General features: G+C 38.5%; 1 protein-coding gene across 1 annotated transcript in view; it reads left to right on the top strand.

Annotated features, from left to right (window-relative positions):
* Nucleotides 1–25,400, top strand: part of LOC121327652 (protein eva-1 homolog C-like) — a 58,064-nt gene that overhangs the window by 17,655 nt on the left and 15,009 nt on the right. The window contains exons 2-4 of the mRNA XM_041271789.1: nt 6,654–6,859; nt 7,465–7,588; nt 9,583–9,732. Of these exons, the coding sequence (XP_041127723.1) occupies nt 6,654–6,859; nt 7,465–7,588; nt 9,583–9,732 (480 nt within the window). The remainder of the gene's footprint in view (nt 1–6,653; nt 6,860–7,464; nt 7,589–9,582; nt 9,733–25,400) is intronic.

Here is a 25,400-nt window from a genome sequence, read left to right as displayed (position 1 = left end):
CGAGAAACTGACAAAAGTATGGTTCTAGTCCTAAGGACTAGTACCTTATGAAGCTTTCTAGTCCTGATGTAAACTTGCTAGTCCTGATGTAAACGTGTTAGTCCTGGTGTAAACTTGCAAGTCCAGATGAAACGTGCTAGTCCTGGTGTATACTTGCTAGTCATGATGTAAACGTGTTAATCCAGATGTGAACTTGCTAGTCCAGGTGTAAACTTGCTATTCCTAGTCGGAATCAATAACAGCTGTTGGGGTCCCTAAAATATTAGACTTCAATTTTATTTCCTGAAAAAGTGAACACTTGAACATTTAGATTTTTTAAATTATATAAAAAAAAAAAAACAACAGATAGAATAAACATTAATATTCATTCCCAGATACATTGATTGGGGTTCTGCATTGGCCTTCCCCACATTCCAAACCCCCATAATGTCTGTGTGGACAACACCGTTGACTGCATACTTCACATAACACATCACTGCCTCAGTAATAGAACTATCTGTAGAACCGGCCAAGATAACTGACAGATATTTAAGAGTTTCCATTCTGGTTAACTGTGCTGTATACACTCCTGTGCCTGTTTTAGAATTTCTCTAGGCTTTCCACACATTTGGTCATTTTATTTCATCCAGGTCACACCTCCATTTAAAATCAGAATACGGTTATGCTGCTTTGCAAGGGTGTGAGCTGTTGTAAAGCACTTTTAGCTTTAGAATCACAGAGGTGTTTATTGTGCGTAGTAATTGTTATGCTTTTGATGTGCCGTGTTTGGCAGTCTTTGCCTTCATCAGTTTGTCCCGCGCTTTAAAATTGACTGTCTTAAAGGTAGACGAGCTAGTCATCACAGGTGTGCCACTCTGGCTTTTGTCATACTGGAAACACACCTTGCAGTACATCTTATTTTCTGAAGGCGTAGACTTACTGCAGCCAGTCACATTGTGAAAGCCAGGTCTCTTGAAGAGGGAGCTGCCTTTTCTCTGTCATATTCCTTGTGTTTGTGAATAATCGTCTTTTTTTATTCTTTGGGGGGGGGGTGGGGGGGTCACAACCCAGTATAAAACTACACATTTTTGTAAAATTACTTTACACTTACATCAGAGATGCAATACCCTATTAATGTATTAATCACAGTGGTTTAAAATCAGTATATAAACTAAATATTCTTTTTAGATATCAAAACACAAAATAGCTCAAGTAAAAAGCCATTTCCTCGCATTGTTTTTTTTTTTTTAAACGGACCATATTAAATTGTTCTAGTATTTTACACTAAATCTTGTAATATGAATATGTTAGCAATAAGACATAGTTAAGCAATCATCCCTTAAATTGCAGCCTATTCAAAACACCACCGCTAGGATCCTTACCAGATGTAAAAACATGATCACATTACCCCGTGTCTTGCCCAGCTGCACTGGCTACCTGTTAAGTTCAGGATTACTTTCAAAATTCTCCTGCTTGCCTACAGTGTCCTTCATCACACAGGTCCGGAGTATCTCTCCAACCTGCTGACCCGCTATGTCCCTGCACGTAAGCTGAGGTCCTCTGACTCAGGCCTGCTAGTTCTACCCAAGCAAAAGTACACCACCCTCGGACAGCACTCTTTTAGCTTCATGGCCCTGACTCTCTGGAATTTTTTCCCAGCTTTAGTGAGTGTAGCTTCCAGTTGCTCGCTTCAAATCAACTTGTTCACTACTTGTTCTCTCTTGCTTTCAATGCTCTTTATGCCTGATATCTGTTATTAGCTGTTGTCTAAATTGCTATTTCAGGTTTTTCCCTCAATCTTATTTGTGTGATTCTGTATGACACACACATTCACAATGTTTAGAATTCACATACTAGCCTTTTATTCAATGTATTATGCTTGTATGTAATTGTGATGAAGTTTCCACCCCTTTCTGTTATATATTGCTTGTTGTGTGTTTAATGTTGGTGTATAGTCATTGGTACACGGCATATAAACGGGTCTGTGTAACACGAGTGTTTAAAATGTATATTTGTATTTAGGCATGAGGATTGCACAGTACTTCACGTGCAAGTAAAATGTAATATGTGAGCACGGGGAATTGCACTTTATTAATTCACGTGCAGTTGTACCGCGACTCCAATTGAATGATTGACTAGCAGTCGAGTCTCGGTACAGCTGCATAAAAGCAGCATGTTTTCACATACTCTGGGATGTGTGTTCGGTGCGTAGAGAACGGGATTGGAGACGGAGATAAAAATAATCATAAGAATAATAATGATTGTTAAAGAAGCTCACCGTGTTTTGTCTCTATAGTCCATTTTGTTTGTCTGTTTATTTTGGCTACCAGTGCCGTGTCCTGTGTTTTTGCGTGTTACAACCTTTTTATTTTTCTGTTCTGTTTATTTATTAAATGCTGAGTGAGACCATTCGCTCAGCTCCACCAAACTCCACCTCTCTATCGTTTTATTTCCTACTTCTGGTCTGACGTCACCCACTCCGGCTGTCTTTGTGACAGTAATGTATTTGCATTGTTCTTTACTATTTGTATTTAATGTACTATGCTCTGTATTTCAGTGCATTTTTGTATTTTGTGTGCATTGTTCTTCACTATCTTGTAAAGCTCTTTGTGATGGTGGTCCACTATGAATGGCACTATATAAAATAAATATTGATTGATTAAATCTATATCGTTTTAAATACTTTAATATGTTACACTGTGTGGCAGGATGGCTGTGGAGATGTCCCCAGCCCAGGAAGTTGACAGACACACAGACAGGTACTGCAAGTTGAAGGCGCTGGTGCGTGTATTTATTATTCAAACAAAAAAAAGACACTTTTACACAAAACAGCTCACCGAGCAAAATAAAAGTGTAAACAAAAACAGTCTCGCACAACACAAAATACTACCTCCACCCAATCAAGTACCGTGCTGGTTCGTACAGCTCCAGTAGCATTTGTTTTCTTTTTCTGTTTTTACTTTCATTTTACTCTTATTACCTTACATTCCACTCTGAACACCCACCCCAAACACACGTTTATATACACATGGCCATCTCTGAATTAACAATCAATGAATCAATCCGGAGATGCCACATTCTGCACGCGTTTGCAGGGATGGGGCTTTGACCCTCTCCACGCTGCCAGACAATAACCAACAAAACCACTTGTTTTAATACATTTAAATCATAAAATAATGCATTGAATCACTTGTGCTACATAACCTCAACCAATAATAACAACAACAATAAACCACCATTCTTTTAAATAAATACAATACACTGCGATACATTTAAGATTGACCTACCAAATAAGTGTGTTTTGTTTAAGCAGTTGGGCTTTTTAAAAAAATAAATACATAATTGAAACGTAATGTGAGGAAATGGCCATTTTTATACTGTTTTAATACTGAAAGATTAGTTACACCATAGCGATGAATAAATGAACCGTGCAAGTAATCACACAGACAGAATTCAGTGAAATGCTGACGCATTCACATGATGCAAATGCTACACCCTGAAAATGGGCTTTTCCTGCATTTTTTTAAATGCAAGCCTGTGAACATAAGAGTAAATCTGTACACTTTGTTAGGCACTCACCCACAGGACTACTGAGACACAGACTAGTCCTCTTCACTTTTAACTCACCTCGGGCAAACGGGTGAGTGTTAGTTTCTAACCCTGCCTACTATTAGGCTCACACATGTTTGGCCTGCATATTTTTTGACAATGGCAAAGAGGATTCAAGGGGGAGAAATCTTGTGATATCCGCTTGACCAAATTATATTTTAGTGTAAAACTGGGGACACATTGTGGGGCACTGAAAATAAAAAGTTTAAAGATGTATTTTATTTTTTATGTTCTGAAAATCACCCATCATTCACTTTACCAAATATTTTATGACTAACAGTGCTGTACAAGACCATCTTGTTGATTGAAAAGCAGGATGAAAGCCTAGAAGCAGCAGCTGATTACTTCAGTGGAGTTTTAAAGCAATGGGAACAACATGGGCAAACTTTGTAATCAACCTGCCTCGTTCTGCTTTCACAAGCAACACAATTCAAGCACGTCAGTTACATTCATCCCCACACCATGTACATTTAAAATTAGAGCTATCAGTAACATTAAAAAGTTGATCACTATGACCTATGTGCACTGCATGTAAAAACTGACATGCAGACTGATGGAGCGATGCCTTCACATACAAACGAATGGAGCGATGCCGTCACATACTCTCATATTCTGATACCTGTGCTAATCTCCACATCATTTTTCATTATAATTGAATAAATGCTTTTCAAACAGACAACACAAGAGCTACCAAATTTACCTGTATAAATTCAATCGGTATAAATATTAAATAGGGGGAGAAAATGTAATTTAATTGGATAGGATGATAAATTATTTGGTTCTGTTAAAACCAAAGCTCAGAATAGTAGAAATTTCTGAACTTCTGGGAACAAATATACCGGTCAACCTGCATCAATGGATATTACTCAAAGGGATTATAGTTTAGCGTTTCAATATTATTAGCCCACCTGCCCTACCGTATATCACTTTTTTATATCTATACATTACTTATCCAATTGAGATTAAACTTCTTTACATACTGCTGTGTCCCCTCCATTTTTACATGTGCATACTGTCGATGTACTGAAGGTCATGACAGTCTCTTTTTATGACACTGCTGACTCAACTGAAAAACATAATTTTACTTTCCTTTCATCAGGCTGGATAATGTACTTTGGCATTAGCAGTCCTATAGCCTTATGTGACTGAGATTTAAAAATGAAGTGCTCAGGCATTCTTTGTTGCTGCAGTCAGATGGTATATGTGTGAAGATTAGTATCGCAGATGACTCCTGGGTCTTTCCTGCTCAGAAGTAGGATTTACCTGACCTTTTGTTAGAAAGCACATTCTTTAAAATACTGTAATAACCAGTAGTGTAGTCCAAAATCAGAAGTTACCGGAATGGCACTAAAATATCGATTTTTTCTTAAACAAAAAGGTATTTTTATACGAATGTACATGTTATTTGTATACTACAGTGTACACTACAGTAGCTGCTTCACTGTGTCCATTCTGGGAAGAGCATTTTGTGTTTGTGTCCTCAGTCGTAGTCGATACACTGTTGCTGTTTTCTTCATCAGCATTTCATTTTAGCCTTCTTAAATAAGTAGGTGGTAATAGAAGTTCCTAATGATCTTTTCATTGCGTCAAGAGGATTACTAACTGAGTCACTGTCACAAAGACGGCTGTAGTGGGTGACGTCAGACCAGAAACGGACCAACACAGAACAGACACAGAGACATGGAGTTTGGTGAAGCTGAGCGCTTGTTAATAAATGAGCAGACAGAAAATAAAAGGTTTGAAAAACAAACAAAACACAGGACACTGCACTGGTAGCCAAAACAAAGAGACAAACAAAACGGACTAACACTAAACAAACATGGTGAGCTGCTATTACGATTACTATTACCTCTGTTTCCAATCCTGTTCTCCACTCACTGAACACACAACCCAGAGTGAGTGAAAACATGCTGCTTTTATGCAGCTGTACCAAGACTCGACTGCTAATCGATCATTCAATTGGAGTCGCGGTACAACTGCACGTGAATTAATAAAGTGCAATTCCCCGTGCTCACATATTATTACATTTTATCTGCACGTGAAGTGCTGTGCAATCCTCATGCCTAAATACAAATATACATTTTAAACACTTATTAACCCACGCAACCCATATTCTATCCTGTGTACCAGTGACTGTACACCAACATTAACACACTACATACAACATAAAACACAAATAAATAACACATGGACAGGCACTTTGCCCCAGTCACACAGTTGTGCAGGAGATGTGTGTCATGTGACTTAGCTTTCCTGTTATGCAAATTCCGGTTCAAATACATTACTGCTGCATATAGAAAATAGTACCGGAATGGTGTTCCGGCACATTCTGGCTCTACTACACCACTGATAATAACACCATGTTGAATGTGCAATAGAATGCGTAATAGAATTAGTTCTCGTTTAGGTGCCTCTGGCACGTTATGCATGTTGCTCAACACTCAAGATGCTTTATCGATACAGAGAACCACTAACAGGTTACAGTAGAAAACCATCAAAATAACAAACCCCTCTTGCATTGCAGCCACCACCTGCCATGCCATCCTAATCACACCCTTCCCACACTCCTGCGAACCCCCTTGAGCGCCAAAATAAATAAATAGGTACCCACCACCCCCCACCTCACTCCATCGTTTGTGTACCAGCACCCTTGTGAATCTCATGTTGACTACAGTGAGGTGCACTGCACCTCTCGTCCATGGAAAATGAGGTTGAAGGTCACTTAAATAGGCACTTTTATCAATTTCATACAGGAGTTCAGGCATGAGTTACACAGCTCTGCCCTGGCACTATTGTGTCAAATCACACTGGTAGCAGCAACCATCAAAGGAAGAAAACCTCCCTAGAATTTGAAACATTTCAGCTAGAATGATCCTGCTTTGAATCCAGTAAACGTGATGATTTAAAAATGAACTAAGATAATGTAACTGATTTAAAGCTAGAGGTGTACAAGGTACATGTATATAATACCTTGTAAGTCAAAAAAAATTGTTGTAGTCTGACTCTAAATTGCATTGATATTTGAGGGAATTTTTTGTCCAATCTGTATTTTATTTTTCTTTCAGGTTACTTGTCCAGAATATTGCAAAATCACTCTGCCCATGCCTGTGAGGGTGAACAGTTGAATCTGCAGTGCCCAAGACATTCAACCGTCAGTGTACTGTCAGCATTTTATGGACGCAATGAACCTAGTTCCCACATGTGTCCAAATAATTCAAGACCTGTTGAAACAGAGGAGAATCAAAATTGCTCATCATTTACTGCATTGCAGGTACAAACTTGCAGGTTAAAGTCCTGATGGCTTCTGCATTATTGTGTTATTACCAACATTTTTATCCCCCTTTCCCTTTCTAAAAAATGTGAGTACCGCGGAAGCCCTGCGGGTGTATGTAGAATGTAAGGTTGGCACGGATGGGGTTAAATCTCTCCCTGCCAACAATCACAGGTGTAGCCATTCTCCAATTAGGTAATTGAGTGGTAATTGGAGAGTGGTCACCTTCATATAAGGGAGGAGAAATCCTTTGTGTGGTGAAGAGAGGTTGGTGATCTGTATTGTGATGAAGACGATTGCTCAGCCTACGTAGTATTGCTTTTGTTTAAACATTTGATTTTGTCTCTCTTGCCCTGTTTATTTGCTCTTTGTTTAAATAAATGTGTACGCAAGTGCTTGAACTGCAGATTCATTGTCTCCTGAGTCTCATTCCTGTCAAATAACATCTGGAGACTCGGAGCAGGACTGCAGTTTCCTTGTATATGGGACATTGCTTTCAGTTGCTGGTAATAATGTCTCTTATGAAAACTGGCTCTTCAAACACTGATTCTCATCTGTTTTAAGCTTCATCACAGTTTTACCATCTTCTCTTGTTTCCTTTTTAGAAAGTGCTGGCTGAATGCCAGGCTCGCCGTGCCTGCCAGCTTCCTGTCAATAACAATGTTTTTGGGCTTGACCCTTGTCCAGGCGTAACTAAATACCTTCTTGTCTCATATAAATGCAAACCAAGTAAGTAATACTCTTAACAGGACCATGGAAAAGGAAACGTAGAGTTACATTTGGTCTGCACTTTCAGAACAGTGGAGAACAGTGATGATATCTCCACTGCATCCTCAGAGAACTTCTACTGTTGTTGATGAGAAATTCTCACCAAGTTTCATTTCAATTGGATAGTTAGTATATAGATATAAAGAGGGGGCTCATTAAAATTGTCTATCTCAAACTTTGCCTGGAAAAAAGTTTTCCTAATTACATTCTTTCCAAAACCAGATGGACCTTTCTCTCTGAAAAAGGTTCAAACAAAGTTCAAATGAACTTGTTTATTATAATTCCTATTAGTACAGAATGCAACATTACAGTAAGAACATAAGAAACATTTTGGAACAATGAGGCCTGCACAGAAACATTGGAATAAAGGAATAAAGGAATCCCAACAACTGGAATAACAAAGGGATGCTTTATGTTAACAATTACAGTCTTGGGAAGACTTTTCAGAAGCAATTTTTGCTGGAATAGTTTGTCAGGGTTAAAAAATGGGTTATATATGGATGAGGGGCATATTTCTCATTTAACACAAGGGGCAATAATATTCACTGTAGTGTGAAAACGCTGGTCAGTATCTGTATTACATAACCTGTGAATGGTTTATTTTACTACTGACTGTTGGTGACTATTGGCGTTTTGTGGGCAACAGCACAAACTATTTTTCATGTGATACTGTATTAGTCAAATAAAAAAATAAAAAAAAATAAACATATTAAAGATAAGAAATGAATATGTATATAATATAACCAAAAAAATAATAAATCCTTTGAAGTTTTGTCCTGTGCTGTATATGTAGATGTGGTATTTTTTTTTTTCCTTTGTATACAGTATTGCTTAAAAATACCTCATACTGTTATATGTAGAATCAATGCATTTTTTTAAAGAGACTACACTTATTCATTTTTAGGTTTCACATCATTACTTTGAATAGTATATTTCTGTCAAGACCTGTCATAAAATGCACTGCAAGAGATTTGCTAAGGCCTCACATAATCCCTGAACTAGAGCTGTGGGCTAACTAACATGCCTCTGCGTATAGTAGTAGGATTCTTATATTTGCCACTATTCAAACATCAAAATGGCACTTTCAATAGTCGTTTGTTTAATGTTTGATTAATACAGTGACCACAGGCACATAGAATATGTGTACAAAAGATTTTTGTTAATTCATGTTTCAATAATTCGGCGTTTTGATAATTGGTGTTGTTTAATGCAGTACATTATCAAAATGTGTTAGTGCAGAAATCATCTGATCAGTGCGGAAGTGGGTATTTGTGTTCTGTATTAGTTCTGATTCAGCACATCTATGTGGAAGCAGACGGCCATAATTTAATTGAATTCAATTAAACTGAGTACAGTATAGTGCAAGCCAATGGACAGTATGGTATTGTAGTTACTGAAACCAGTGACAAGCGAGCAGAAAGCAGACTTGACTCTCTTAGTCTGAATATGAAGAGCAGTTACAACAATTAAAGACAGAGCAAGATCAATGACTTTTTAACCAGCTCCTCTGCCTCTGAACAACGCTGATTATATACAGTATATATTTTGACCGTTGTTGGGACGTTAGGTTTTATTTGTATTATTGCATTTTTCGTGTTTTCAAGTAATAGTGCAGGGATTACCCAAACAGTAAACTCAATTTTGGCTAATCTGTGTTTTTCACTAATTTGGTCTCAAATCGGTCACAATCTGCACAGATTAACTGGGTCTACTGTATTTCTCATTAAGGTCATGGACATGGTGATTTTTCAATGTATTCCAAAATGTGAACTAAAATGCCATACAATATTTAATATGTTTATCAAATGGCACAACCGCAGGGCTTGAGAGCCCGTGGTTATGACTTTACTAGGGCCACCTTGACCAGCTTTATATAGATCTCTATAGATAGAAAAAAATCTTCTTTGCTTCACTTTCTATCTTTGATTTAATTTAAAATGCTTGTTTTTTTCTAGCTGAACACAGAACCAAAGTAGGATGTGAAGGGGGACAGTTGGAATTGCAGTGTAAGGATCCTACAGTCATTAACATCTACTCGGCAGTCTATGGTAGATGGCAGGATGAGAATGAGGTCTGCTCCTTGGATGGCAAATTACCACAGTTTGGTGAGTAAACACATTCAAACAGTGGTAACTAACTTAACATGAAAACAATGTATATTTACACAGCATTTTAAATATTCTGCTAATGATAACATTACAAAAATATGTACCTAGAAAACATTTAATTCAGTTATGTTTAATTAGAGATTTGTATAAGGTGAAAGACATATAGGCTCTGTGTAAAGGCTAGTTGTAGTTGCTGGATAATTATACTATGAAAGTCTGCATTTGGGAACCTAGTGCATAGTTCTATAAGGTCAAAGTGAGCTTTCAATAGGTTCTCAGTGGGGTTTCTGTGATTTGGATTAAATTGAAGAAATGGGTGTTTACAAATAAAGACTGAGACGTTGTGAAAGATTGATACAGCTAATGCCAAGCCTTTAGCTTAAAAAGATAATCACATTGATGAACTGCTGCAGTTAATGAAGGGATTAGTAAATATTGTTCATTAGTCAGCTGCTAGGCAAAGATCTTGGAATGTTGGACAGAATTCCTAAACCACTAAGATGTCTGGGAGAGTGTGGAAAAATAAATGGCATCTGTAATTGACAAGCATGGCTTGTTGAAGGGTTGATTTAGCAGTCTCTAGGGAGAAAGGGTGCAGTTAAACTCCCTATTATGGGGGGGGGGCAAACAACCAATCTTCTGCATCAAAGTAAGGTTTATCTCTATATAAATACTGTGTGAAAGATGCGCAGATGTTGAGCCGGTGATAGAACCCTGTCTTAACTCTGAGACCTAATCATCACTATCTTCAGTAATTCCGTTCCTTCAGTTGCCATATTATAGGGACTGGAGTGGTGGAATAAGTTTATAAATCTCCCGTCATTAGAACCCAAATGTAGAACCCACATTCTGGAGTTTGAAAAAGCACACATCATTGGAAACACATATTTTTTTATTTTAAAACATATTTTGAAGCAGCATGTGGACGGCTGTTCCTGATCCCTCTATTAGTTTAGTTATATATAATATCAGACCTTGGTTGTGAATAATCTTTTTTTATTTATAAAAAGGATTTATCCAACTATTCCATTGTTGCACTTGTTCTTGCCTTAAAATGCTAAGCTTTTAGTGCTGAAAGCAATAATTTAGCACACATCTTGGTTTGAACTATAGGACATGATGTGTTGCACAACATGATTTGTTGTCTAGTTTACAAAACCACTCCAGTTCATATTTATTGACTCTACTTCCCAAATGTTCATCTGACATCTGGTGCTGATGCAGACACCCCAACATATCCTGTTTGAACTAGGGATGGGCATTTCCATGTACATTTAAAAAATCAAATACAGTCAGCACTCACATGTCCGACCCTAAAACATTTTTTACTTCAGTGATGGTTAGACGTGTGTGACGCATATCTGATTATTTCATTTTGGCCCGTTCCAACCGTTGTCTGTGTTTCAAATTAATTAGGCTTTGTGGAAGGGTTGTGGGTAATTCACTGACCAGGAGACAGACAGGTGTACTTGAAAACACCACACAGGTGCCCAGTTTTATTTTGAAGGGTGCCTTATTTCTTTTTAGCCCACAGATGGTGCTGTAGGTCCATGGTCTGATTTACCAACGATGGCAAACAGAACCACGGGCATACCAAGCGAGGGTACACAATACCAGCGCCCTTGCAGGTGCTTCGAAACAATAATTCAAAACAGAAGGCACAAAGAAACAGGGAAAATAAAACAGTAACAAAACTATAAAGAAAAGGTGCTGCGCTCTGCAGCAATATCCCGGTCGCTGCTGCCCGTGCGACCTGGATCACCGCCCTACGCTGCCGGCTAACTAGCCTGCTCAGCTGTACTTTTAAGGGGTCTGCCCAAGGGTTCCCCGCCCTCACTGTCTCGCTCTGAACCTCTGTTCCGTTCTCTCTGACTGGTTCTCGGTCGTGGACCAGCGCTTCCGCACTCTCGGCGCGTTTGAAAGGGCAGACCTGAGGAAACAACAGAGCGTTAACTTATAGAGCTAATAATCTCACCAAGACCCGCCTCTCAGCCATTCAGAGAGGGGGAAAGTCCACACACCCACTTTCCCACCTATCCGTGTCACCGCCATGACTCACAGGCGGTTGTTGGACGACTGCTGCCCTCTTCCTGCAGGCCAGTGAACACGCCAGCAGAGTCAGCACAGATCTCCCCCTGCTACAGGCTTCCTTTTAGATGTACAGTTGGTTTTGTTGGTACAGTACTATATTTTTAACAGAAGAAGTATTTTAATTCAGAACGATGTGATTCTGAAAATATCACTTGCCAAAAGAGACAACATGTGGACGGTACATCATTTTAAATCTGCTACATATTGTAGCAGAATGTAAAATTCCCTGTTAACGACTCAACAGCAAAATTAAATCAAAATGTTGACATGCACAGAAATGCATACAATGTAAAAGGCAATGCAATTTAGCAAATTATTAAAAACAAGTTTCCAGAATTAACGGTACCCAAAGTCAGTATTCAAAATTGTAGAATATAGTGCTCGATAAGGCCCTAACGACACAGTTAACCTGCAAATAAAAATGCACAAAAGCAACTAAAGAGCACAGATTAAAAAAAAAATACACCACAGTATAAAATGTGTTTAATAATTGTTCCATTACCCTAGCTTGTCTCATTCGCTTTGTTTTGGCTGCATTTTCATCAGGTGAAACTGGAGGAAGCACAATAAAAACAGACTGATTTGGCACGCAGACTGATGGATTTCTGACAGGTGTTGCAGAAACTTGGTTGTCTGAGAGTGATGGGGACGAATATAATATTTGTGGGTATACACTGTATAGGAAAGACAGGCAGGACAGAAGAAGAGGAGGGTTAGCGCTATACATAAGAAACAGTCTTGAAGCCCAGGTGTTAAACCTGGACAAAGAAAATAAAGCCGAATAAATATGGGTCAGAATAACAGACAAAAATTCAAAGGGCATAATAATAGGAGCATGCTATAGACCGCCAGATTCAGATGGTGAGCAAAATAATCTGTTATACAATGACATTAGAAATGCGTGTAGCAAAGGAGAAGCCATACTAATGGGGGGATTTCAACTTCCCCCATATAAAATGGGAAAACCCGGTGGGGAGCACGACGGATGAAATTGAAATGGTGGAAATGACAAATGACTGCTTCCTAACACAATTTGTCAAGGCACCGACTAGAGGGGAGGCATGCCTTGATTTAGTCTTTTCAAATAACGAAGACAGAATAACTAAAACAGAGGTCAGAGAACCACTAGCAAACTCGGACCACAACATGGTCTCATTTGAAATGCTTTTTAAAACCCCAAAAGTAATGATTAAAGCTAAGGTTTACAATTTTAGAAAAGCAAACTATGAAGGTATGAAACAGAGACTAACAGAAGTAGATTGGAGTAAAATAGAGAAAACATCCACAGAAAAAGGATGGCTGTTCTTCAAAAATGTAGTACTAGAGGCGCAAAACAATTACATCCCTAAAGTAGACAAATCTAAATGTAAAACTAAATTGCCAAAATGGTTTAATAGATCAATTTAAAAAAATATTCAGTGAAAAAAGGCACTTTACAGAGCGTTAAAAAGGGACCAAAAAGAAAGTACACAGAAAGAGTACACGGAACTGCAAACGCAAGTCAAAAAGGAAGTTAGAAAGGCCAAGAGAGAAATAGAAATGAACATTGCTAAGGGGGCTAAAACCAATTCCAAAATGTTTTACCAATATTACAACAGCAAGAGAACATTCAAAGAGGAGGTTAAATGTCTAAGAGATACAAATGGCAAAATCATAGATGAAGAAAAAAAAAATAGCAAATATATTAAATTATTACTTTCCAAAGGTTTTTACAAAGGAGGATTTGGACAAAATGCCCCACAAGTCAACCTGTTCCTATCCAGTTTTAAATAACTTTAGCATAACCGAGGCAGAAGTGTTAAAGGGACTAGGTGCTCTTAAAATAAACAAATCCCCTGGGCCGGATGAGATCCTCCCAATAGTACTCAAAGAAATGAAAGAAGTTATTTACAAACCACTAACCAAGATCATGCAACAGTCTCTTGACACAGGGGTTGTACCGACAGACTGGAAAATTGCAAATGTAATACCGATCCACAAAAAGGGAAACAAAACTGAACCAGGTAACTACAGACCAGTAAGCCTGACTTCTATTATATGCAAACTTATGGAAACTATAATAAGATCCAAAATGGAAAATTGCCTATATGGTAACGGTGTCCTGGGAGACAGTCAACATGGTTTTAGGAAAGGGAGATCGTGTCTAACTAACCTGCTTGATTTTTTTGAGGATGCAACATCGATAATGGATAATTGAAAAGTATATGACATGGTTTATTTAGAGTTCCAGAAAGCTTTTGACAAAGCCCTGCGTAAAAGATTAATTATCAAACTGAACGCAGTAGGGATTCAAAGAAACACATGTACGTAGATTAGGGAGTGGTTAACATGTAGAAAACAGAAAGTACCGATTAGAGGAAAAACTTCAGAATGGAGTGTGGTAACCAGTGGAGTACCACAGGGATCATTATTAGGTTCTCTGCTATTCCTAATCTACATTAATGATTTAAATTCTAGTATAGTAAGCAAACTTGTTAAATTTGCACATGACACAAAAATAGGAGTGGCAAACACTGTTGCAGCAGCAAAGGTCATTCAAAATGATCTAGACAAGATTCAGAACTGGGCAGACACATGGCAAATGACATTTAATAGAGAAAAGTGTAAGGTACTGCACACAGGAAATAAAAATGTGCATTATAAATATCATATGGAAGACTGAAATTGGAGAAGGAATCTATGAAAAAGACGTAGAAGTTTTTGTTGACTCAAAAATGTCTTCATCTAGACAATGTGGGGAAGCTATAAAAAAGGCCAACAAGATGCTCGGATACATTATGAAAAGTGTTGAATTTAAATCAAGGGAAGTAATGTTAAAACTGTACAATGCATTAGTAAGACCTCATCTTGAATATTGTGTTCAGTTCTGGTCACCTCGCTATAAAAAAAGATATCGCTGCTCTAGAAAGAGTGCAAAGAAGAGCGACCAGAACTATTCCGGGTTTAAAAGGCATGTCATATGCAGACAGGCTAAAAGAATTGAATCTGTTCAGTCTTGAACAAAGAAGACTACGCTGTGACCTAATTCAAGCATTCAAAATTCTAAAAGGTATTGACAGTGTCAACCCATGGGACTTTTTTGACCTGAAAAAAGAAACAAGGACCAGGGGTCACAAATGGAGATTAGACAAAGGGGTATTCAGAACAAAAAACAGGAGGCGCTTTTTTACACAGAGAATCGTGAGGGTCTGGAATCAACTCCCTAGTAATGTTGTTGAAGCTGACACCCTGGCATCCTTCAAGAAGCTGCTTGATGAGATTCTGGGATCAATAAGCTACTAACAACCAAACGAGCAAGATGGGCCAAATGGCCTCCTCTCATTTGTAAACTTCCTTATGTTCTTATGTTCTTTGAAAAAAACAAAAAAAACATACTAATTAGCCTTCAAGTTTGCTTAAAAAACTGCACATTTTAAATAAAGTTGGAATATGGAAACATCTGGGACTTCACAGATCTGTGACAACTGCCTCACAAGCTGTCAATCAAATGCACCTTTAAAATTATTTGTTGTGTGAGGAATCTCCCACCCAAACATTGCATCACAATGACTACTTTGCATTGATTGGCTAAAGCCTGCGACATTTTCTCTGTAGCCTATTTGGCCTAAACTCGAGCTCTCGTCTTCAAGGTGAACAGTTTGAAAAGAAAAAAAAGGAATAAATAAATTATATGTTTACTTAAACTTGGCATTCGCCATATGTTGTTTTTTTCTGACTTTATGTGGACGAAAAGACACACATTTGCCTGGTTTCCCATTGGAAATAGTGATATTTTGAAATATCACTGTCCTGGTCACAAAAGCAAATTTTGTGGGGAATAATAGCCATTTTCTATACTTTTGAGGCATAAGCAATTAGGAAATAACACTTACTACCCAGGAACAAAAATTGTGTTACATAGTGTAATCAAATAATCATCACAGTAATAAATAATCAAAATCAACACTGTAGTACTGATACAGGATTTAGTTGCATTTCAATGTAATTCGAGGAGGCAGCCGACAAAAACCAAATTGTCATTCCCTTGCCAGGAACATCCTCTTCACAATTTCTACATTTATTATCTACACAAACAGCTTGATCTTAATTTGATTTTACAGAACTTGTGGCAAAATATTTTCATAGCATACTGTCTATTTTCACACACCACCATTTTTTTGTGTGTCAGTTTTCAACACAATGAATGAAACTTAGTATTTGACTCACTAGTAACAGAGCAATAAAAAAAATAATGCAAGTCTATATATATACAAATATATATATATATATATATATATATATATATAATATATATATATATACTATATATATATATATATGTTCAGGTGGCTGGGGTTGATTAGTTGATTAAATGATTAACTTAATTAACGATCAATCAGCGCCCAGCCACCTGACATAAAAGGAGGCCTCTACTTCTCATTTGAGAGGAGAGAGCTGAGGAAGCAGGTTCGTGGGTTTTGTTTGCAACATTTGAATCCAGTGAAGGCATTGCCCAGCCTGGAAACCTTATTATTTTGTAAGTTTTGCTTGGCCTTTTGTTATTTGTGTTTAAATACTGTTATTTTTGCCCTTGTGCACTTTCATTTTTGTGTTTATTTATAATAAAATAGTTATTTTTTTGAACTGCAGTCTGTCTCTGGGCCTCTATCCACTCGCCAGCCTGCCACATTTGGTGTCAGAAGTGGGATAGCGCCACCTAGAGGCTCAGAGCAGTATGTGTGTGTATGTGTATATATATATATATATATATCTATCTATATATATATATATATCCTATATATATAATATAAAAAATATATTTTGGGGGAATTTTTGGTGACCAATTTTTTTTGATTATGGAAAGAAGACAGACAGCTGCACAGGAGGGGAGCCGCCGCCCCAGCGCTCCCGGGAGGAAGAGCAAGCAGCTCGAGAGGAGTGGAGCCGCCGCCCAGCAGGGCCCAGGGAGGAGGGCCGCCGCTCCGAACCCAGGGTTCCTTACGGCCACCAACGATGCCTGCCTTGCTACCGCCCAAGGATTCCTGGGCTCCCCCACCACCCACGGATGCCACTACTGCGCCTTGCTACTGAGCCAGCGGACCCTCTGCTTTGGACTTCGCCTTGAGTTGCTTGCTGCTCCGCACTGCGTGAGACTGCTGCCGCCGTCGCCTCCCGAGGGTCCGCTGCCGTCGCGCCGAATCGCCTCCCCCACCACTAGAGGGAGCCGGGCCGCCGTACGCCCGCCTCCGCCACCAGAGGGAGCCGGGCCGTCATTGACGTATTACCTTAGAGTACCTCAACCAAAGAAGGCTTGGGGGCTCAGACATCAACCCCGCCCACCACCGCCCACCAAAACAGCCCACCCAAGGGACATAATTGGAACGATCAATCAGCACCCAGCCACCTGACATAAAAGGAGGCCTCTACTTCTCATTTGAGAGGAGGGAGCTCTGGAGGCAGGTTGGTGGTTTTTGTTTGTAACTTTTGAATCCAGTGAAGGCATTGCCCAGCCTGGAAACCTTTATTTTGTAAGTTTTGCTTGGCCTTTTGTTATTTGTGTTTAAATACTGTTATTTTTGCCTTTGTGCACTTTCATTTTTGTGTTTATTTATAATAAAATAGTTATTTTTTTGAACTGCAGTCTGTCTCTGGGCCTCTATATTCTCGCCAGCCTGCCACATAGACTATAAATCAACAGAATTGGAAGGCATAAAATAGACCATTACACCTTTGCTGGAGAGCACAAACAGCTATTGGCACTTGTTCAGACTGGTAAACACTTCTGCTGTTATCTACATTTAAAATAAAAATGCATTGCTCAAACATACCATACAGGGATATGCATTTCATTGGTTATGTGTCCAAGGAAATGCTGATTGTTTGTCACATCCACCCTAGCAACATATTGACTTGCTGGCCATTTTGAAGAACTACAGGTTATACACTTATTAGTTGATTCCATACTCAATACATTTTTAAACAGTATAGAGCCTTATACAGAAATGTGGAATCAATGCAACAGTTTCTTGAAATAATGCAATGTGTAAGACTGCAAGTCTCAAACCAATAGCAACGTATGCAAACTTCAGCAAAGTGGTGAGTGCTGTAAAGTTGGTTGCATCAGAGCGGCGCATGGTAAACAATACAGAACATATTGGTACTGTACAAGGTTCTAAAGGTGATTTTCACAATGCTAATTCAAATAAATGACCAATAATGTTCTGTTCATTCACCTGAATACACTGTCCTTTTTATAAATTTCAGGCTTGTAAAATAGCATACATCATATTCATATTAACTACAGCAGATATTTGTCTGTATGTCTCATTTGTCTACTCAAATCGGAGCTTCCTACTGTCCAGTCTAACTTAGTGGATGCTTGCAGCATTAAAGGCCTCCACACACCAGGTGCAATGCGATTTTTAAAAATTGTGACGAGACACCTTCGCAGCGACATGACCATACACACCAGAAGTGAGTAGCGACAGGTTTGAAAACTGTGAGATCTGTACAATTGTTCAAAATTGTCATTGACAAAACTATGATCAAGACTGGTACATATTCGTCAATGTGGAAATTATGAGTGTCTTCTCTGATGGGATTTCAAAATATATATCAATAAATCATACACACCAGGCTTATTCAGTTCCTTTGAAATGGCCTGCCATATGTTATCTTTTAGGTCTATCTTTATAATTGTGATGCCTTTTGTCATAAAACTCTGGGTATTTTTTTCAACGGCAAGTATTATTGTTTTGAATACTGCTTCACCCTGCTGGACCACGTGCATTGAAGCTGTTCTCTGATTGCTCAATACCCTAGTTGTCAAATCGCAAAAAATAGGATTCAGTCCTATTTATTTTGTGTCGCTTCAGTGCAATATTTACAAATTTGAGTACAGGTTTGCAATTGGGATGTAATTTGTGAGAACTTAACTATGAAAAAGTGCTCTCTAGCCTTTTAAGAAGCACATGCATGACAATTTTCTCCACTTGGTTGCAAGCAATAACTTGCACAGCTTAAAGGATAGATTGTCTTTTAAGAACAATATTCATTTTTATCTTGACTTCCAAACTAAATACAGTATTTCTGTTCTAATATTTAATTTAAGAAGTTTCAAGATAGATGTGTTAAATAAAGAGAGACCACATTCTGCACAGAGAATCACATAGAATAATTATAATGGCAAAGGATAAAAGCAAAGAAAATTAGTCATGTAATAGCCCTTCTTTGATGGGTTTGTGCTCTTGGTGAAGTGTGTTCATTTGTAGCTTACTGGGACATGTTGTGAAGCAAAGAACAGGTACTATAACTTTAGAACTTGTTTAAAAGTCAGCCCTTGGTATTTATAATTTTTATTCCAAGAAATGTTTGTCTGTTGTACCATACTAGTTAGCTGGTAATAAACAACTGGAAGTGAAGTTAACACACATCTGGAAAGGCACTACAGTACTAGTCTTCCTCAGGTTTCCTCAAGTCTTTCAAATCTGTTACCATGGTAATTTGCTCAAATTCACCCCTGTGTAAGAGTAAGAGCTTATAGTGTTTTAATGGGAGTTGTCAACTCACTGGCAGATGGATGTTCTACTGGCGCTGATTTGGGAGAACAACACAGCAATGGTCGGTTACCATAGAGAGCACGTGAAGGCTTCAGGTCACTAAAAATCTCTGGGCTGCAGACAAATGAACTATCCTTATAACCAGCGATCCTTGGAACCCGTTTGCTGCAGAATAACACAGAAAAACACAGATTTTCTATGATGTCTGAATGTTTTGTTTTACATTTGCAAAAAACAGGCAAGGCTTTCTTAGGTTATTTATAACCAGATAAATACATTTATCATATATAATCATCAACACAGGCAATTTTGCTTTAAATTTAGCAAACATACTTGTTCAGTAAAACTGTTTCTAGTGAACGAGACGCACTCAGGTCACATTCATGCTGAAACACAGCTGCTGTTTACTTACATTTTTACTATTCAACAAGCTGTTTAAAGATGCAGAAAGCGATAGCCATCCAGGTGACAAAGACTAACTCGAGATAAACTACAATAAGATACATACAATTTTTTTTTTTTTTTTTTTATTACTACACATACATATTTGTAATGTTTACAGTAAAATGGTACGTTTGTTGATATACTGATTGAAGGCACTCTGGTGAGCTTGTAACTTCCTTCGAATTTGAAAGTGTACCAATAAATACTTCCTGTAAAAACTGTTGTTCAATAGTACTGTTTGTATGTTACAATCTGACCTGGGTGGGGGGTGTATTTTTTATTGCAGAAGACTAGGATCCCTGCTTATAACACATCAAAGTAGTCAAAAGAAAGGTTCTTTGTGATTTTTCACCATGGTTGCATTTCTTAGTGCAGCCAACATTTCTGTAAATTCTTGTTTCAGACATGAGAGGGCTTGAATGAGATGGCCATCGCTCTAAATCATCGGTAAACACGTTATTTTTTTTTAGGCCTTGTAAGGAAGTAGACAAATGAACAGAGTTCAGCAACAGTTTCAAAATAAAGAATGTTGTTTTATTTTATTTTTTTTTCAAGAAAAAAAAGTAAAAACAAAGGTGCTGTATTTCCTGTTTCATGTGCATCAGGGCAAGGGCAACACATACAAACAAAAGTACAGAAAAGTAAAGTGCTATCTTCCCAGCTGCTGCTTCTCAGAATAGGAGAGACACAAAATAAACTAAACTTTCCAGCAGTCCAGTAAGCGTGGCTCTTTCCACGCACACTCCGATACAGCTCTAATAGTTCTCCAGAACACTTCCCTTTGTCTCTCTCACAGCTTTTATACTGTGACTAATCAGTCAAACTAGTTATTCCTTATACAATACCCAATCCTTGTGATTTTCCCTTGAAATTTTCTCTTGCTTGGTCCTCTGCACCAAGACTGTGGGCTTGTTAAGCCAATTAAGCCCCAAAACTGCAGTTTTAGACAAAAGTACATATGTGGACCAAATCTGTTCCATCTGATTATGTTGTAGTAATAAAATAAATGTTTTGACTACAAGTTTTTAAAAATGTTTTATTATAGTATTTTTCATTTCTTATAACTAAATACACCTGAAGCAATGGATTTGTTGTAGCCATTGTGTTCATATTTTTACAAATAATCTGCTAAATTAGTTTAATAGAATATGATTTATGCAAAGACTTTGTATGTATTGACAATGCAAAATGAAGGGCCTTCTGCTCAGTGATATATATACACACACATACACAGTGCCTTGCAAAAGTATTCGGACCCTCTCAGTTTTCACATTTTGTTGCTTTAAAGCAGGGCTTCTCAAACACAATCCTGGGGACCCCCTGTGTCTGCTGGTTTTCATTCCAACCGAGCGCTCAATTATTTAACTAGACCCTTAATTGAACTGATACTGTGCTTAATTAGACCTTTTTAATTGTTTTCAGCTCTTAAACAGTTACAGTTCAAGTTACTTGTCAAATGTTACAGCTAACTTGAACTATGCATGGAAAATGCATTGTACCACCCAGCCACTGCCTAGGCTGTCCCGAGCAAGGAGGAAACTGGTGAGGGATGCCACTGTGAGGCCAATGACAACTTTGAAAGAGCTGGAGTTCAGTGGTTGAGATGGGAGAAAATGTACGTCAGTCAACAATATCCGGAAAACTTCACAAAAGTAGCCTGTATTGCAGAGTGGAAAGAAGGAAGCCATTACTAAAAATAAGCCATCTCAAAGCCCGCATGGAGTTTGCAACAAAGCAATCTTGTATCTTGAAGTATCTTGAAAAAAATGTGGCAAAAGGTGTTGCGGTCAGACGAGACCAAATTGGAACTTTTTGGTCTAAATACCAAGCGTCACATTTGGTGCAGACCCAACACAGCACATCTCCCAGTCAACACCACCCCTACAGTCAAGCATGGTGGTGGCAGCATCATGCTATGGGGATGTGTGGAAGGGTGGTGGGTAATTCACTGACACAGGAGACAGACAGGTGAATTTGGCAACACCGCACAGGTGCCCAGTTTTATTTCGGCTTGCTATTTTTTTCTTTTCTCCCGCAGATGGCGCTGTGGGTCCGTGGTCTGATTTCCAACGATGGTAAACAGAACCACGGGCATACCAAGCGATGGTACACAATACTGGCAAAACAGAAGGCACAAAGAAACAGGGAAAATAAAACAGTAACAAAACTACAAAGAATAGGTGCTGCACGTGACAGCTATATCCCAGTTGCCGCTACCCGTGCGACCCGGATTGCTGTCCTACACTGCCGGCTAACTAGCCTGCTCTTTTACAATACTCCGGGGTCTGCCCAAGGGTTCCCCGCTCTCACTCTCGCTGTGAGACTCTTTCTTTTTTTTCTCCCGGCTGATTCCCGGTCCTGGACCAGCGCTTCCGCACTGTCGTCGCGTTTAAAAGGGCAGACCTGAGGAAACAGCAGAGCATTTTTTTATAGGGCTAGCAATCTCCCAAGACTCGCCTCTCAGCCATTCAGAGAGGGGAAAAGTCCACACACCCACTTTCCCACCTCCCCGTGTCACTGCCATGACTCACAGGCGGTTGTTGGACGACTGCCGTCCTCTTCCTGCAGTGCTGTGAACACGCCAGCACAGTCAGCACAGATCTTCCCCTGCTACAGGATGCTTCTCCTCAACAGGGACTGAAAAGCTTGTTAGGATTGAAGGAAAAAATGGATGGAGCAAAGTACAGGCAAATACTAGAGGAAAACCTGTTTCAGTCTGCTAAAGACTTAAAACTGGGATGAAAATTCACCTTTCAGCAGGACAATGATCCAAAGCACAAGGTCAGAGCTACACAGGAGTGGCTTAAGAATAAGAAAGTGAATGTCCTTGAGTGGCCCAGTCAAAGTCCTGACTTGAATCCTATTGAGAATCTGTGGAAAGACTTGAAAACTGCTGTCCGTAAGTGATTCCCAAGCAACTTGAGAGAGCTTGAGCAAATCTGCCAAGAACAATGGGCACAAATTGCACCAAGCCGGTGTGCAAAGTTGGTAGAGACTTACCCAAAAAGACTTGCGTGTGTAATTGCTGCCAAAGGTGCTTCCACCAAATATTGACTTGATGGGTCTGAATACTTATGCAATCAACATATTAATTTTTTTCTCTTTAGTTTTTGCTGACATTTACTGTAACTTATCTAACCCTTAGAAGTCTTCAGTTTGAGCATTCAAGTTTTAGAATTAAGAAAGTATATATATATATATATATATATATATATATATATATATATATATATATATATATATATATATGTGCCACAATGAATTGCAAGGGGTTGCTATTTGCTGGTGAATTATACAGAACAGGAGCTTAGGTGCTTTATGTTTAAGTTACCTGAAACAAGAAATGCTAATTATTATTAAAAGTAATTACAACAATATACTGTATGAGACACATTTTTAAAGCAGTGATACACCAAAACAATAATCACTGTATGTAGCTTCTCTTTCTGATTGTAGGTGCAGTACCTTATCAGGCAGTTGTCTTTGTGGTGTTAATTGTTTGATGATGAGTGATGCACTGATTTTAAACTGGGAACTTCAATTACTCAGTGTGATGAAGCATTACGGGTTTGTGGCTTTTTATACGGGCCTGGACTTCATTACAGTATAGGGCTTTTCATATGTTATAATATCGCATTTAGTAGTGGGAATAAACAGGTCTTTAATATTTTTTGTAACTTTGTAATGTTTTTTAAGTTCATAGGGTAATAATATGCTGTTAGTAATATCACAAACTACACTACTCTTTAACACACATTGGTTGAGGTTAGTATTATAATATACTGGTATTAGACACAAGAAATCCAAGTAAAACAATTAGTAGACCATAAGATAACAAGCAATGGCAACACACTGAATTTCGAACAAGTACTGTGAAGACCTAATATGGTAGTATGCTGTCACTAGTTGTACAATAGTACCATGGAACCACAGTGCTGCAATGGATTACAGTGTCATAATGGTTTATACTACAGTTGTGCTACCTGAGACCAGTGAGCCGCATTCAGCCCCCCCAAGGTTCAAATAAACTTGAGATGATTAAACATATTTTTACTTTGTTACAATTTTAAAAAACAGGCAGTTTAATGATCTAAAATAGCAAGTTTATTATCAATATCGGAGAATTCACTGTTTTCTAACCAGCCTTGTTATAAAGCTTGTTTGAAGACCACAAACATGCTTCTATTACTGGCATGTGAAAATGGCTCCTCATTTTGTCTGCCCTGGTGCTACCATTGCATTGCCATTGACAACCATTTGGTTAGAGCATGTTTAAAAAGTTAAGTAAAGAGAGTTGTAGTGCTTTTCAATCCCAGCAGAATTTGAAGGAATGCATCCAGGCATCACATGAAGAAGCTTATTATTTAACAGGAGCGTTGTCTCGGCTTCTTCTACTCAGTTCTGGTTATTATCTTAAGAGGTCCTTGGCTTCCAGGGATATTGCCTTATTTAGCATTTTCTTTTCTTGGACACTTTATCATGCTATACTCACCCTATAGACAAGATCAAAAGTGATACAATCCAATTTGTCAGTGTTGGTCAGGTTCACTGTATTAATAAAGGTTTATCATTTTGTAATGTTGTGAGGCTGCCAGTAAGGCTGTGCACCAGAAGTTGCTTTTCTGTAGTTTTCTACAAACATTTTTGAATACTGTAAATCATAAATGCATAAACCACAAGGCTTTCTTTATAGGACAATGACTTTATAAGTCCCACATGGAGTCACACAGCAATAAAGTAATCTGTCATTGTCAAAGAAGGAGGCTAATCCTCTGCTGCTGTGACTCTAGCTATGCTAATACATTTAATTGAACAACTTATTGAAGGACGTTTACTCAATAACTAAAGTTAACACATCGTTAACTAAGGTGGCATCCTGATTACAACCAAACATTATATATTAATATACCATATTGAGTATTTACACTTCTAACATGTAATTGATGGGGCATTTCAGAAGACTGGAATTATTTGGACATGTGGCAAAGTGTTGAGTGCAGTGCAGTACAAACAAACAGACAATAACTTCCAGGTGCAGGGGTGTTTGTTGATAATGATAATGTCCAGAGCCCAAAGGCAGACACCTGCAAATAATAAATGTCCAAAACCAGAAGTCCAGGTTTTCCAAACACCTGCACTAAACACAAACACATGACAGTACTAGGTGAAATGCTGGGGTGAAAAGTGATGTCCGTGTTAATGCTGGCTTGTACTCCAGCTCTGGATTGTGTTACTGATAGTCTAAAAGACAAACAACAGTTACAACCAATACTTTACAAACACACAGAAAAACATGGTTCTCAGCAATTGTTCCTCCTTTCATGGTTATCGCCAACCATTTACAAAAGGAAAAGATCACTTTCACTACGTCCTGTATTTATACCCTCGCTCATGACCCCTAGGTTAATGAGCGCATCTGCTCGTCCAAGCCTCGGATGCCACATCGTCTCCCAACCGAGTCATTTAACTTGTCTGCCGTAGCTCAGCCCCCTTCCTAAATGACCAACTTCCACCTACCTTAAGGAATAAATTGTCGTGCCATTTAGTTAAAAGTACTCCGTTCCTTTTACCTAGTGCCCTCACAGGTCATAA

Source organism: Polyodon spathula, chromosome 15, assembly GCF_017654505.1.
Source record: "Polyodon spathula isolate WHYD16114869_AA chromosome 15, ASM1765450v1, whole genome shotgun sequence".
In the NCBI taxonomy this organism is placed as follows: Eukaryota; Metazoa; Chordata; class Actinopteri; order Acipenseriformes; family Polyodontidae; genus Polyodon; species Polyodon spathula.
Note: the sequence above shows the minus strand (reverse complement) of the source record. Positions and strands in the feature narration are given on the sequence as shown.